Below are 14,247 nucleotides of genomic sequence, written 5' to 3'. Positions count from 1 at the left end.
AGAACATTCCTAAAACAGAAAATCTCAGGATACAAGAGCTGTTTTCCCAGTGATATAAGATCCCTCACCTGCCTCACCCGTTCTCCCTCCACCCCCAGTTCCCACACTGAATATTTGCAATCTTCAATAGATTAAATATTGAAGACTGAAGATAGAATATTTTCCATCTTCAGGCCAGTAGTCAGATAAGCACTATAAAAGACGGAGCCACGCGGGGTTTACAAAAGTCACTTGTATTCCAGCCAAAATAGCTTTAAAAAGGAATCCCTGCTAAAGGGGGGGACAAACTACGTAAGACACAATACATTTAAAATATGTATTGAAATTACAAATCAAACTTTTTCCATATGATTCCAGAGTACAAAACACAACATTAAAAGGCATTCAAACAGCTCTTTTATACATCACAGTGTTAGTGGCACAAAATGTACTGACATTTCAAAAACACAAATCAAATCTGTTTTGATTTTGTTTTACCACCACTTGTCAAATACATAACGTATACATGTGCATGACTCATTCATGCATATTTTTATACAAGATTAAAATACACCCATAGTAAAGTGAGCAAAGAAGGAAAGAAAGGGCAGGCATGGGGCATGTAGCTACCCCTCACTGAAGGCTCCGGAATTGTGGAAGACAGAATTGCACGAATCAAAGGAAGGGTGGAGACCCTGGGTTTTTTAAACATCAAGACGGCATGCTCTCCTAGTTGTGAAGCATTAGCAAATAGGTTTTAATGCAGGCCCCTTTGTTCCTCTTGGTGTTTTTGGTAATATCGGTCATAATCCCTTCATTTTGTTTATTTTCATAAGGGCTTAGGTTAATTATCAGAAATAAACAAGCTTTGGTATTTTTTAAAGAGAACTTCATGAAGCTTTACACATGCAAAATGTTTTCCCTTGATGATCTCCTTGTGATTTATATATATATACACAGGGGTGCTCACTAATAAATGAGAATCTGAGACACGCATACAAAGCCCATCCTGGATCCTTTCAATCCCCTTTTAAAGACTACCAAGAAAAAAAATTTTTTTTAATTTGTAAAATGACTTCTAACTTTAGCAATACAAATGAAAACAATAAACTCATCTTGAAGTAATTTTTGCATCTCTGATAGTCCCTCCCATGGGCCCTGTGTTCTAATCAGGAACTGGCCTCTGCCCTAAACTGGTTTTATGGAATAATATGTTGTCAAGATCATTTGTTCCCCTTTAAGAAAATAGGCCGGGTGCGGTGGCTCAGGCCTGTAATTCCAGCACTTTGGGAAGCCGAGGTGGGCAGATCACCTGAGGTCAGCGGTTTGGGACTAGCCTGGCCAACATGGTGAAACCCCGTCTCTACTGAAAATACAAAAATTAGCTGGGCGAGGTGGCAGGCACCTGTATTCCCAGCTACTTGGGAGGCTGAGGCAGGAGAATTGCTTGAACCCGGGAGGTGGAGCTTGCAGTGAGCCGAGATCATGTCATTGTACTCCAGCTTGGGAGACAAGAGCGAAACTCCGTCTCAAAAAGAAAAAAAAAAAGAAAATGCCAGAGGTGGCAGATGTTGGTTCCTCTGTCCACAGCTACTCCTGTGAGTTGAGGAGGAAGCACTAATTTGGACAGTTATTCCTGCAATCCAGTGCTTTATCTCAGATCCTAAGTCAGTCTCTGCTACGGGGACATCTATGGTGACTGCATCTTTGCAGGGTGCCGGCCTCCTGTGAGGCCGCAAGCTCATCTGGCTGGGCTGTGGACTACACAGCAGAGCCCGACCGAGAGGTCAGGCATGTCCAGCAAAACCTCCAAATGTGGTCAGTTACTCAAGGGCCTCAGAGAAGCCACAGGTCCACTGGGCTACGGCCAGTCCTCACTGGCCACCCCACCTGGGAGGCAGTACAGCAGCCGTGGTTGTCTAAGGGCCTTCGCCCCTTACTCCCCAGGATTAAAGGCCTATTAGTGAACACATGCCATGTGCTTCTGGGGCTTGCAGTGAACACCATTTGTAAGAGTGAATGACATTTTTCAATTGAGACAAATTATGCCACTTCACAGGAATAAGTCCGTCCACTCAGTGCAGAACTCCCCAGGTTTTACTGGGGAGTGATGGCAAGACCAAAGTCCAAACCCAGGGCCATCTGCCTGTGTGCTATTTCCATTTTTCATCAAGCAGGGTTAATACTGTATTCCTAACAAAGATAAGTCTGGCTGGCATTCCTTACTAAAACAGAAGGAAATGCAAGTTTATGTATCTCAGAGTGATCTTGCTGGTATTTATATAGGAAATGGACAATTTTAATTTTATATCTAGATCAAAATGAGGAAACTGAGGCATGCTTCATACAAAAAGTCAGAGCCAGTAGGTGCTAATTTGATTGCCCCTGGCTGGCCCCAGAATCTCTGTGATCCCTATCTGGGTTGAACTACGTGCTTGTGAAACACATCAGAGGTGAAGGCACAAGGATGGCTGGGGCTATAGATGTGCATGACTGGGCTAGAGATTCTTCCAATAGAACAGCCTGTCCCTCTAGAAATAAGGTCATCTGAGCTCTAGCCCTGGGGATGCAGCCTTTCCAAAGGCTGGCTCTCATCCTAAGGACGGGGGTGCTATTGTGTGGGCTCATGCGGTGGGCAGCAGCAATTTCAGGCAGGAAGGACGAGCATATGGTGGAGGCGTGCCCTGTGGGCCACTGGACACAGGGCCACAGGCCTCCCATGTGTGCTAGGCATTTTAAAGGGCAGAGGCTGGACAGCTGCATCCACATCTCACAGGCTGAGGGCTCAAGCCCAGCCAATGACTCCCACATGGAGTTGCCACCCACCTCCAGAAAAGCTATTCTAACAGTAGACACCATCACAGCACCAGAAACAACAGAGAGCCACAGCCCAGGTTTCATCCAGAAAGGGAGTCGCAGGCATGTTCTTACTGAGTTACTACATTTGCAATTACAAGGAGAGCCTTTTGAATGTAATTTTGACACAGAGGGATTTTCTAAATGGCTTCGGTTTCATAAGGAAAATCAACATCAGAGGTGAAGAGTGAGGCGACGCTGTTTCTTCTAACGAATTCAATGTTAGGAAATAAGAAATAAATTTCCAACCAAGGAAGGTAAACTAGGACCTGAGACTGATACTCAAATGCAGAAGTCAAACACACACAAAGCAACATTTTAAAAATGTGCTTGTGATGAGCAAATAACTGAGATAAAAGGATGTTGTTTTTGTTTTACTTCTTTATAGAATGTTTAACAAGATTTTAAAAATCCCACTGCAATATATCTACAATATTTGCCTGTTATTTTTAGAGGTTTTAAGTTCAATGCAGTTTGCTTTGTAAAAGTACCTGTGGCTTTTAGAAGTAAATTCTCTTTAAAGAATACACTTTTTCCACTTTTCAAAGTCAATCGGTGGAGTAATGTGTGTGTGTCCTTATTAATCCCTGCATCCTGCTACCATGGAAACGGTCACAGACAGCCCCTGTAAAAGATGAAGTGGTAAAATCCCCACGTTAAAACTAAGTGAAATGGGAGGTTCTTTTCCCCAACAAGAGCAAAATGGTTAGCAATAGGACTTGGAACTGTGTAAGATACATGATTTCTCAAAATGACTAGAGCATTTTAAAAATGTGAAAATCTGGCAGGCTCTTCCCTAGCCCCCAGAGTCCTCCAGCCTCTGCCAAGAGGCCCTACGTCTGCGGATCAATGAGGATGCTTTCTTCTTACTGTCTACCTGAAGACTGAGGCCAGAGGCCAGACGGCAGCAATTCGGAGGAGAGCCATTTCTGAGCAAAGCAGTTGGATTGAATACAATAAAAAGCGAGAGAGAAGGGATGAGGCCCATGAGCTGAGCTGAATCACCAAAGAGAGAAAACAACAAAAGGCAAATCTAATGGAGATGAGATGTTCCTTTAAACATGTCAATATTATCAAGGAAATGCAACAATATAGGAACCACATTGATAACAGTACATAGCTTACAGCGTTCAAAAAGTTATTACAGCAAGTTTCAAGAAAAACACAAAGAGTGCATAAGGCTTTCTAAATCTCCTGAAAAGTCGTTTAACTATAACTTCTTAAAATGCACATTTCGAGAAAGGCATAGGATGGTTTATATGCACCTTGTTGATTTTCACTACTCAGTTGGAAAAAAAATACCTTCTAAAAAGGATTTTACTAAATGCCATTAGTAATAAAAACAGTTGTCATAAACAGAGTGCTTTTCTCAAGCTGGAATAATCAGATTCTGTCTGAAGAGAGTGGCAGTCCTTAAAAGACTTCTCTGACAACATGGTGCCATCTAGAAGCCAAGGAGGAGAAAGTCTCTTAGGCCATCCCCAGACATGCCTAGTCTACCACAGAGAGAAAGCTGCCTGGTGCACTTCTCACAGCACCTCCCTGTCATCTGCAGAGATTGATGTGTGGGGATGTGCCCTACCCACACCTGCCTCCCCTCCCCACCACACCTGGGGCCTCAGCGAACGTTGTGACGTAGGTCCCTGAAATCACGGCGTCCAGCCTGACACTGTGAAGCTCAATGGGGCACATAAGGCAAGAAAGATGTTTAGTGAGGGGGGGACGGTAGGGAGGGTTGGGGGAGAGCCACACTTCCCGGAGGCAGGGATGTGTTCCAGCATCGCGCTTCCTCTAGGTGGGTAATGGGTCGTCATCACCTTTACTGCACTTGCACTTGCAGCAAAGTACAAAGGGAGTGGCCAGGAGTAGGAAAGGTGAGGCCACCAAAAGCAGGAGCCCAAATCCTGCAAAAATGCCCACGACCTGGAAGAAAGAAACAAAGGGTAGAGGTAAGGAGGGCTGGTCTGTAGGTTCCAGAGCTAAAGTGTAAACCACACAACCACCTACCCATCCATCCGTCCGTCCGTCCGTCCGTCCATCCATCTACCCATCTAGCCATCATCTACCCATTCATCCATTAACCATCATCCATCTCTCTATCCATCCATCCACCCACCCATCCATCTATCTATCCATCTACCCATCTAGTCATCATCTACCCATTCATCTATTAACCAACATCCATCTCTATCCATCCATCCACCCACCCATCCATCTATCCATCCATCTACCCATCTAGTCATCATCTACCCATTCATCCATTAACCATCATCCATCTTTCTATCCATCCATCCACCCACCCATCCATCTATCCATCCATCTACCCATCTAGTCATCATCTACCTATTCATCCATTAACCAACATCCATCTCTCTATCCATCCATCCACTCACCCATCCATCTATCCTTCCATCTGCCCATCTAGTCATCATCTACCCATTCATCCATTAACCAATATCCATCTCTCTATCCATCCATATACCCACCCATCCATCTATCCATCCATCTACCCATCTAGTCATCATCTACCCATTCATCCATTAACCATCATCCATCTCTCTATCCATCCATCCACCCACCCATCCATCTATCCATCCATCTACCCATCTAGTCATCATCTACCCATTCATCCATTAACCATCATCCATCTTTCTATCCATCCATCCACCCACCCATCCATCTATCCATCCATCTACCCATCTAGTCATCATCTACCTATTCATCCATTAACCAACATCCATCTCTCTATCCATCCATCCACTCACCCATCCATCTATCTATCCTTCCATCTGCCCATCTAGTCATCATCTACCCATTCATCCATTAACCAATATCCATCTCTCTATCCATCCATATACCCACCCATCCATCTATCCATCCATCTACCCATCTAGTCATCATCTACCCATTCATCCATTAACCATCATCCATCTCTCTATCCATCCGTCCACCCACCCATCCATCTATCCATCCATCTACCCATCTAGTCATCATCTACCCATTCATCCATTAACCAACATCCATCTCTCTATCCACCCATCCATCTACCCATCCATCCAACCATCCACCCACCCATCAATACCTAGCCATCATCCACCCATCTATCCATTGATCTATCCACTCTCATCCGTCCATCCATCCACCCATTCATCCATCCACCCACTCACCCACCCACCACCTATTTATTCATCCACCTATCCACCCATCCACCCATCTATCCATCTAACCATCATCCATCTGCCCACCAATTCACCAGTCTATGCCCTTCCATTCACATACCCACCATCTACCCACCCACCCACTCATCTGCCCACTATATATCCATCTACCCACTATATATTTTTCCTTCATTTTTCCCTCATTCTTCTTTTCCACCTCTTCCTTTCCCTTCCTTCTCTCTCTCCACCCTTTTCCATCTAAACACTCAAACATCCATACATCTATATATCCAATTAACTAACAAGTTTCCTCTCAGCAGCCACCCTGACCCAGACACTGCACTTGACGCCGCAAATACAGATGTGCATACATCTTGGCCCTCAAGGAACACCCTGTCTGGCAGAAAAAGACCAAGATCTAATCAACTGATAACAAGACATTCTACAGAAACTGCCATCAGGTTCCAGGGGTACAGCCCCACACACCCCACCATGTGAGTGACAGACACCATTTGCTAGGGAAAAGGAGGGTTTCCAATGGCAGGTGGCTGAGATAATGGAGACAAGCAGGTTGTTACTACAGAAGAAAGACTGGAATAGTACATTTCCGACGAGAAAATAGAAAAGACACAGGCATGGTGCATCAGAGAATGACCTAGCCCCCTGTCCTTCCTGGAGTTTAAAGCCCAATACTGACTGTTACGTATTTTGATTTTTGCTTGAAAACATGTTTATCCCTAGTTATGAGTAAAGGCCAAAAGAAATAAGCCTCAAATGCAGACATGCCATCATCTGAGTCAGGCAGCACGGCTGGTCAAAGAGGCACAGAGCCTGCTTTCCAGCAGGCCTCGCCATTCGCAGAGTCCCAACCCAGGTATGCAGCCTGCAGAACTGAGAGCGAAGACGGGGCTAGACCGCCACCTAGTGTTCAGTGTGGCCAGTAAATGCAAGCACCAGCACATGGTTCTCATTCCAACTCAGCCTTCACTTGTCCCTGGGTCTGTTTTCTCCTCTATAAAATAAACAAATGAAGTAAAAGATCTTTATGGGCCATTATCAGCCCTAAAATATGAGACTCTACTAAAGCATCCCAGATGTGTGGAAGAAAGTATACCTCGACTGAGATTTCTCCTGAAAGTCAACACCAACACATACACATGCACATGCATACGTTTATAAATTAGATTGTATTTAATAAATTATGCCACATTGCATTTATACATTAGATTGTGCTAATGCTGGGAATCCATGCTTGCTGCCCAGTTGGCTACGTTCATTTGTCTGAACAACATATCAATGGTGGAACTACCCAGTGTGAATTCAGGTTGTGCTTTACTGAAATCATGTGCACGCTGATATGCAGAATGCATAAAACATGCAGTAAGCTCTACCCTACTTGAAGGGAAATTTTGAGCAACCTCGACTACCTGGCACACAACTGTCAGTCTTGAAAGAGCCACACACTCTTTGCAGTCAAAATCATGCCAAAATTCTGGACCAAATGATCACATTCTTGGCCAGTCACACACCATCTTCGCTTTTCACTCTGTCTACCTCGTCTCTAAATTTGCCTGCTGTTTGAGAAGTTGGGTTACCCAACGTATTGCCAGTTGGTGACAGGCAGATGCAGGTATTGCCAGAGTTATGCAGCCAGCAGTAAAAAATGAGACAGAAAGCAAATATCACAAAGCAGAAAGAACCACTCTGTGTGTGTGCTGTGGATGTGTGTCAGATACTTGATCACAGAAGGCAGAGGGATGGGTAAACAGTTTCAGGCTCCAGAGAGAATCTGTACAGCACAGCTTCGTTTGTATTGGCAAACCCTAAGATTTAAAGGAACAGTTACCCCTTCCCATGAAGTTTCTTAGATGTATGCTACTTAAAGCCAGAACACCCTTTCTGCAAACCATTCTAAGTTCCCATGCACAGCCCGACACCTCTCAAAATAAATGTCTGACCCAGGTTTATGGGACGAGCCAGTTGAAAAGAAACTGACAAGGTTCTGAATGGCTGCCCCCAGAGAATTCTTGTACAAACCACATTCAAGGGTTTGGAAAACTAAGCCAAAATCTGAGATCTGGTAAGGTGAACGGAACACTATTAATTCACTGAAACTAGGTACCTGAAGGTGGCACAGACAGGTTCAGAATCACAGTATCATATTTGATCCCTGGATTATAATCCAGTCTAATTTTCTCATTTCACAGATGCAAAATCTATACCCAAAAAGCTAATCCAGAGGTCCAATGTTTATTTAAAACAGACAGAGCTGAGCATCCTGGTGTAAGTACAAGAGATAGATCATGCCTATTTCACTAATCTCAGTGAGAAATACCCTTAGAACAGTCACTGCATGTGGCTTCCAGGACATAAGCATTTCTGGAAGGAACACCTGGTCCTTCGGCTCAGTCTCTGAAACTATCCCTGTGCACCCCTCCACGGATGCGTGTGAATACAGAAGATCAATAATAGCTGGCTTTAGTAAATGCCATCCTTTGGCTAAAAATGAGCTCTTTATCAGAGGTGGACTGAGGTAAAGAAAGTTTCCCTTCACTTCTCAGAAGAGAAGGAAGAGCTGGTTTTGGGTAAGATGCTCCCTTGTCAGATGCTGATGTCCTAAGGAAGTAAGGTTACTCCTGTGAAAATGAAATGCTTCTCCACATGATGGCTGATTTCTTGGGTAGCGCTAGAAAAAGGCCGGCAAGCACTTCATGCAATCGCGTGTACAGCGAATGCACAGGAGGGCAGAGGGACAGGGCACAGGTGCGGCTCACAGCACCCACGCTCACTGCAGCAACTGCACAGTCAGTCCCACGTGAGATATCTGCCCACCCTGTGACCCCGCCTTCGTGGCCACTCTGCTGGTTCTCATGCTCATTTGCTTCAACAGGAGACTCTGCTATACTGAATAACAAATGTATCACTTGGGATAAAACAAACTGTACAACAACTTTATGCAACAAAGACAATTCTTCCTTTACAGCACTGTTATCCGTTTGACAAGGGTGCCAGGTAAGATGCAAGTGGCATATAAAACCTCTGCTCCCGTAAAAAATAATGAAAGCAGCCTGCAATCTCAAGGAGACATGCTGGAATTCCCCCAAGTCTCTTAGAATAATCTTACTGAGCTTCACATCTAAAGGCCGGAAGAACTGGGGAGAAGGAACCTTTCAAAATGACCCTGAAAGTTGGGAATCACAGGACACTGAATTCAGGGCATGTTCTGAGTGCTCCTGAGGTTTGAGTGGAGCAAGCCCCTGCGTGACAGAGAAATGTGTCCCCAGGGAGCCAATGAAACCTGACTCGGGCAAGAAGTTCTAACCCACGGCAGGGTCAGTGATAGAGGGTGGCCCAGCTGCCCCATTTGTAGGATGGTAAAGCAATTTGGTGGGTCAAAATGAGGACTTTAGTAAACAGAGCAGAACAGAAAATGCAAGAGCACACAGTGGGTCAGTTATATCGATGTGGGTGTGCACAGGGATGTTTTAGGGGTTACAAGGTTATTACGCTGGTACATGTCTCCCTGTGGGCTACAGTCAAGTAAGATTCCAAAGATGCTGCTCAGTACGTGCTGCGGCCTGGGCTACTTAGAGACAGGTAACGGGAGAAGCAGGAGCTGGAGCAAAGCCTTAAAAATGGATGGGAGGGATATAGCTTGACAGGGAGAAGGAACAAAACCGGGCAAGAGAGAGACACAGGAGGGGAGAAGGCAGAACAGCAGGCCATCTTGAGCAGGGCTCCTCTGAGGCCACAAGGCCGGCAGATTCTGCTTTGTAGAGATGAAGATGACAAGCGAGGCCAAATGTGGAGGACCAAGAGGCTCAGCAGAAATCTTCAGGTTATGCCCCGTCTGAGCATTTTATTCTGCTGCTCTAAAACCTTTTGTGGCTCCCTAGTGCCATACAGACTTAAGTCTACAGCATGACACCACACCCTCTCCAAGTCCAATCACTACTCTGCCTCTAACTTCCCATCAGCTGCACTCCCAAAGGCTCCCCAGCCGGCCCCGCAGTGTCCCATTCTGTGCCTCTGCTCACACTGTCCTCTCCTCCTTCAAAGCACTTTCTGCAACGTCCAGTATTTAGGACCTGTATGGTCTGATTTAGGTGCCACTCATTTCATACTATTTTTCTGGAATATTCCAGCTTGCTGAATTATCAACAAGAAATAATTCGTGGCTTCTAATGTCTCACCCTGCCTTGCGATCTTATAAGTTTCCCACAGCCTGGCAGGTGCACGTGCCACAAAGGCACCTGGTGCTACCGGGTGTCCTTCACAGCACTGCACTTGGGAGCACGCTCAGTGCCGTAGCAGCCCAGAGGAAGGACAGGGCAGGGGAGATGCCGGAAGCCTGAAAACTAGGCAGGAGGTGGCAGAAGTGAGCTCTTTACACGGACTCATTTCCAAAAGGCAGACAGAGATGAGTCCGAGCAAAGCTGGGGTTCCTAAGGAGGGTGGGCGTCCACTCAAATGGCTGCACGCTGTCGCTTGCTGCACCTTGACACTCCTGGCTGCTCTGCTTCCCCAAACACTATCGCTCCAGGTCCCATTGCACTTTTGTGAACTATAACTTTTTTTTTTTTTCTTGAGACAGAGTCTTGCTCTGGCGCCCAGGCTGGAGTGCAGTGGCACGATCTTGGATCACTGCAACCTCTGCCTTCGAAGAAAGGAAGAACTATTAGGTGTCATTAGAGAGGTGGTGTTACTCCTGTCCCTCCCTAGGAGAAACAAAAACAGTGTCTTTGAATGGGGATGACCAACCTCCAAGTCATCCACTTCCACCTTCTCCTCACCAGGAGCAGAACAAGAAAATAAAGCAGCTCTCATGGCACCTAGGATGGGGACACAGCAACCCTTTGCTCCCTGCCCGGCCCCTGTGAAGTTCCCCAAGTGTAGAAAGCTGCTGAAGGCACGAGGACCATCAGCCCTGTGGAGAGGGCTGCGAGTCAACACCCACGGCCAAACGGGTCACTCACGATTTTGCCTGTGCACTTCCAAAAATCATTGTGTCCCAGGCACAGGACCAGTGCCAAAGAGGTTACAAAGATGAGCAAAACAGGTCCCTGCTCTCAAGAGCACTTTTCTTTATCCTAAGAGATAAGACGCAGATGAGCACTGGGCTATGACCAGAGTGGGGTGGGGCCATGTGGGAGGGAGGGCTCTTCTTGGATGACAGTCACACACAAGAGACTTCACGGAGGAGGTCACACCTGGATTGGGCCACAGAGAGGGTTAGAATGCGGATGTGCAGAGCTGGGCAGGAACAGAAGAAGCAGAGGAAGAGAGTGATGAAGACCAAGGTGGCAGCAACAGCCAGGGCAAAGGAGAGAGGCAGGCAGAGCACGGGCGCTGCAGGCCAAAGAAGTTCAGAGTGAGCCTGGAGGAGCAGGGAAGATGCAGCCGCCAAGACCCGTGCTCAGGCTGTCCCGGGTTCACAGAGCACTGGGCCTTTGGCAGCTCCAAGGCACGATGGCGTGAGGATATCCAACTGCCAGCCCCAGCTGAGGCCCAAGCCAGCAGCCAGATCAAGCACCAGAGGCACGGGGTGTGGGCCTGCAGAGGCTCCTGCCCGGCTTCAGAGCTGCCCCAGCCAAAGCCACGTGGGCCACACGTGGGCTGGCTTGGCTGAGCCCTGTTCACACCACAGATTCCAGAGCAAAATACATGTGAGGATGGTAAGCCTGAGTATGTGGGAGGCTTAGCACCCAGCAACAGCCAGTCAGAGTGCCTGTGGAAAGCACCTGCTCTCACTCGGAACTCACCTTCTCTACAGGGAAACTGCCAGAGTTGGGCAATGGTTTCCAAGTTCTCACCAAGCTGTGACTCAGTTTCTGCCAAGGTGCACACAACAGCATCCACACACGGTGGCTGTGCAAATGCCGGGCCCCCCGAGTCAGCACCCAGTCACCCCCTACCTATAGCCCAGGGAAAACCAAGTACAGAAGAGGAATGCAGCCTCCTGGCAGTTTCTATGCTGTGTGGGGAGGCGGATGTAGGTGTTGTTATGGGTTGAATCGTGTCCTCCCAAAACAATATGTTGAAGTTCTAGCCCCCTAGTATCTCAGAATGTGACCTTTGGAAACGGTCTCTGCAGATGCAATCAAGTTACCATGAGGTGATTAGCGTGGGCCTCAATCCCATACCACTGATGTCCTGATAGAAAGGGGGGATTTGGACAGTGACGGAAGACGAGGTGAAGATGCACAGGGAAGAGGCAGCCGGAGGAAGACGGAGGATTGCAGCGACGCACTGATCCGTCCAGGAATGCCGCAGATGGCCGGCAAACCACAGAAGCTGGACGAGGCCAGGAGGGACTCTCCTGCAGGTTTCAGAGCAGGCAGGGCCCTGCTGACACCTTGATTTCAGAATTCTGACCTCCAGGACTGAACCAATACGTTTCTGCTGTTCTGAGCCACCCAGTCTGTAGTGCTTTGTCACAGCAGCCAGAGCAGATCTGTGGATTCAAGCCATGCCAGGCCACGTGCAGAGAGAATAGTCAGAGGAGCTCAAACCGACTCTCTAGACCAGAGGGCAGTACGCCACGGCCCTTGGGCCAAACCTGGCTTCATCATCTGTTCTGTTTATCCACATAGCTTTATTGGGACATAATTCCTGTACCACGCAATTCAGATAAAGTACACACACTCAATGGTTTCCAGTGTGTTCACAGAGTTACGCAACCATCACCAGTCACTTCCACCTGCCTGTGTAAACAGTTTCACTGGAACACGGCCAAGGTAACTCACTGACGTACTATCGGCTGCTTCTGTGCTGCCAGGTGGAGTTGACAGTTGCAGCAGAGACCGACGGCCTGCGAGGTCAAGAATGCTCAGCATCTGCTCTTTGATGGGAGGCGTGTCTTATCCCCTGCTGTGGACGCCCATACACTTTGCCACGTGGTCGGCATTTAAGATTGTCCAGGAAGTGGAGTTGCAGGTGGACCTTTCCCTCGTCCTGGCAACTGCCTTGAGACTGAGTTTCTCCATCTTTTAGATGAGGCTGACACATCTGCCTCAGAGGCTCTCCTGAGAAATGTCGTGAAGGAGTCACAGACTTGAGCCCTTCCTGCCTCTCGAAGAGCAGGCAGGGAGCAGCAGCCAACGTGCCTCCTGCCACTAATCCCTCAGCAGCTTCCCACTCACCCAGCACAAGATCCAGCATTGCTCTGTGGACTGCCAAGCCCTAAAAGGGTCTGTCTCTGCCATCACCTCTGACCATCTCCCCATCACATCACCTCTAGCTGATCTATTAGGTTCTGTGCACTTGCTGGTTTATCATCTCTGTCCCTAAATAGAATGTAGCCTCCATAGAAGGATGTATCTGTCTCATGCACCACCGTATATCTCCAGCTCCTAGAGCAGTACCCAGCACACAGTAGGCAATAAATATGTGTTGAAAGCACAAGTTAATATTAACCAACACGAGGGTCCTTTATCAACTCCAAAGGCTGCACAGGCATTACCACCTAGGGCCAGGGTCCCCAACCCCTGGGCCATGGACTGGTAGCTGCCTGTGGCCTGTTAGGAACCAGGGTGCACAGCAGGAGTGAGTGGTGGGGGGGGGTGGGGGGAGCAAAGGAGCAAACCATCTGTATTTACAGCTGCTCCCCACTGCTCACGTTACCGCCTGAGCCCCACCTCCTGTCAGATCAGCAGTGATGTTAGATTCTCCTAGGAGCACGAACCCTGTTGTGAACTGAGCATGCGAGGGATCTGGGTTGCACGCTCCTTATATGAGAATCTAAATGTCTGATGATCTGTCATGGTCTCCTATCACCCTCAGATGAGACCATCTAGTTGCAGGAAAACAAGCTCAGGGCTCCCACTCATTCTACATGATAGTGCGTTGTATAACTATTTCACTATATATTACAATGTAATCATGACATAAATAAAGTGCACAATAAATGCAATATGCTGAATCATCCCAAATCCATCGCCCTGCCCAGTCTGTGGAAAAACTGCCTTCCAAGAAGTGAGTCCCTGGTGCGAAAAAGGTTGGGGACCACTGATCTAGGAATTTTTCTACTCCTTCCTTGTTATCCATTCCTGTTACTACCATGCTTATCTCAGGGCCTCAAGAGAAAGCTCTTTGTTAAGGGCTAGGCAAGGATTACCTAAACACGGTCAGCAGGTCATGACCAAGGCCATGAGTCCCGTGCAAGTGATCTGAAGTCTGATGCTGAACACCCATCAATCAGACAATGAACGTGATGTGCGTTGACACTAACTTTGGGCCAGGGCTTCCATAAGGA

The 14,247-nt window shown here is 47.3% G+C and overlaps 1 protein-coding gene across 4 annotated transcripts in view; it reads right to left on the bottom strand.

The window, feature by feature from the left end:
• Positions 1–217: 217 nt before the first annotated feature.
• The window catches only part of RNF144A (ring finger protein 144A), a 129,479-nt gene continuing 115,449 nt past the window's right edge, over positions 218–14,247 (bottom strand). For all 4 annotated transcript variants that reach the window (XM_003276542.3, XM_030800611.1, XM_030800609.1 and 1 more), the window contains exon 9: positions 218–4,758. In XM_003276542.3, the coding sequence (XP_003276590.1) occupies positions 4,627–4,758 (132 nt within the window). In that variant the 3' untranslated portion in view covers positions 218–4,626. The remainder of the gene's footprint in view (positions 4,759–14,247) is intronic.

This window comes from Nomascus leucogenys, chromosome 19 (genome assembly GCF_006542625.1).
Source record: "Nomascus leucogenys isolate Asia chromosome 19, Asia_NLE_v1, whole genome shotgun sequence".
Taxonomy (NCBI): domain Eukaryota; kingdom Metazoa; phylum Chordata; class Mammalia; order Primates; family Hylobatidae; genus Nomascus; species Nomascus leucogenys.
This window is presented reverse-complemented; position numbering and strand designations above follow the sequence as displayed.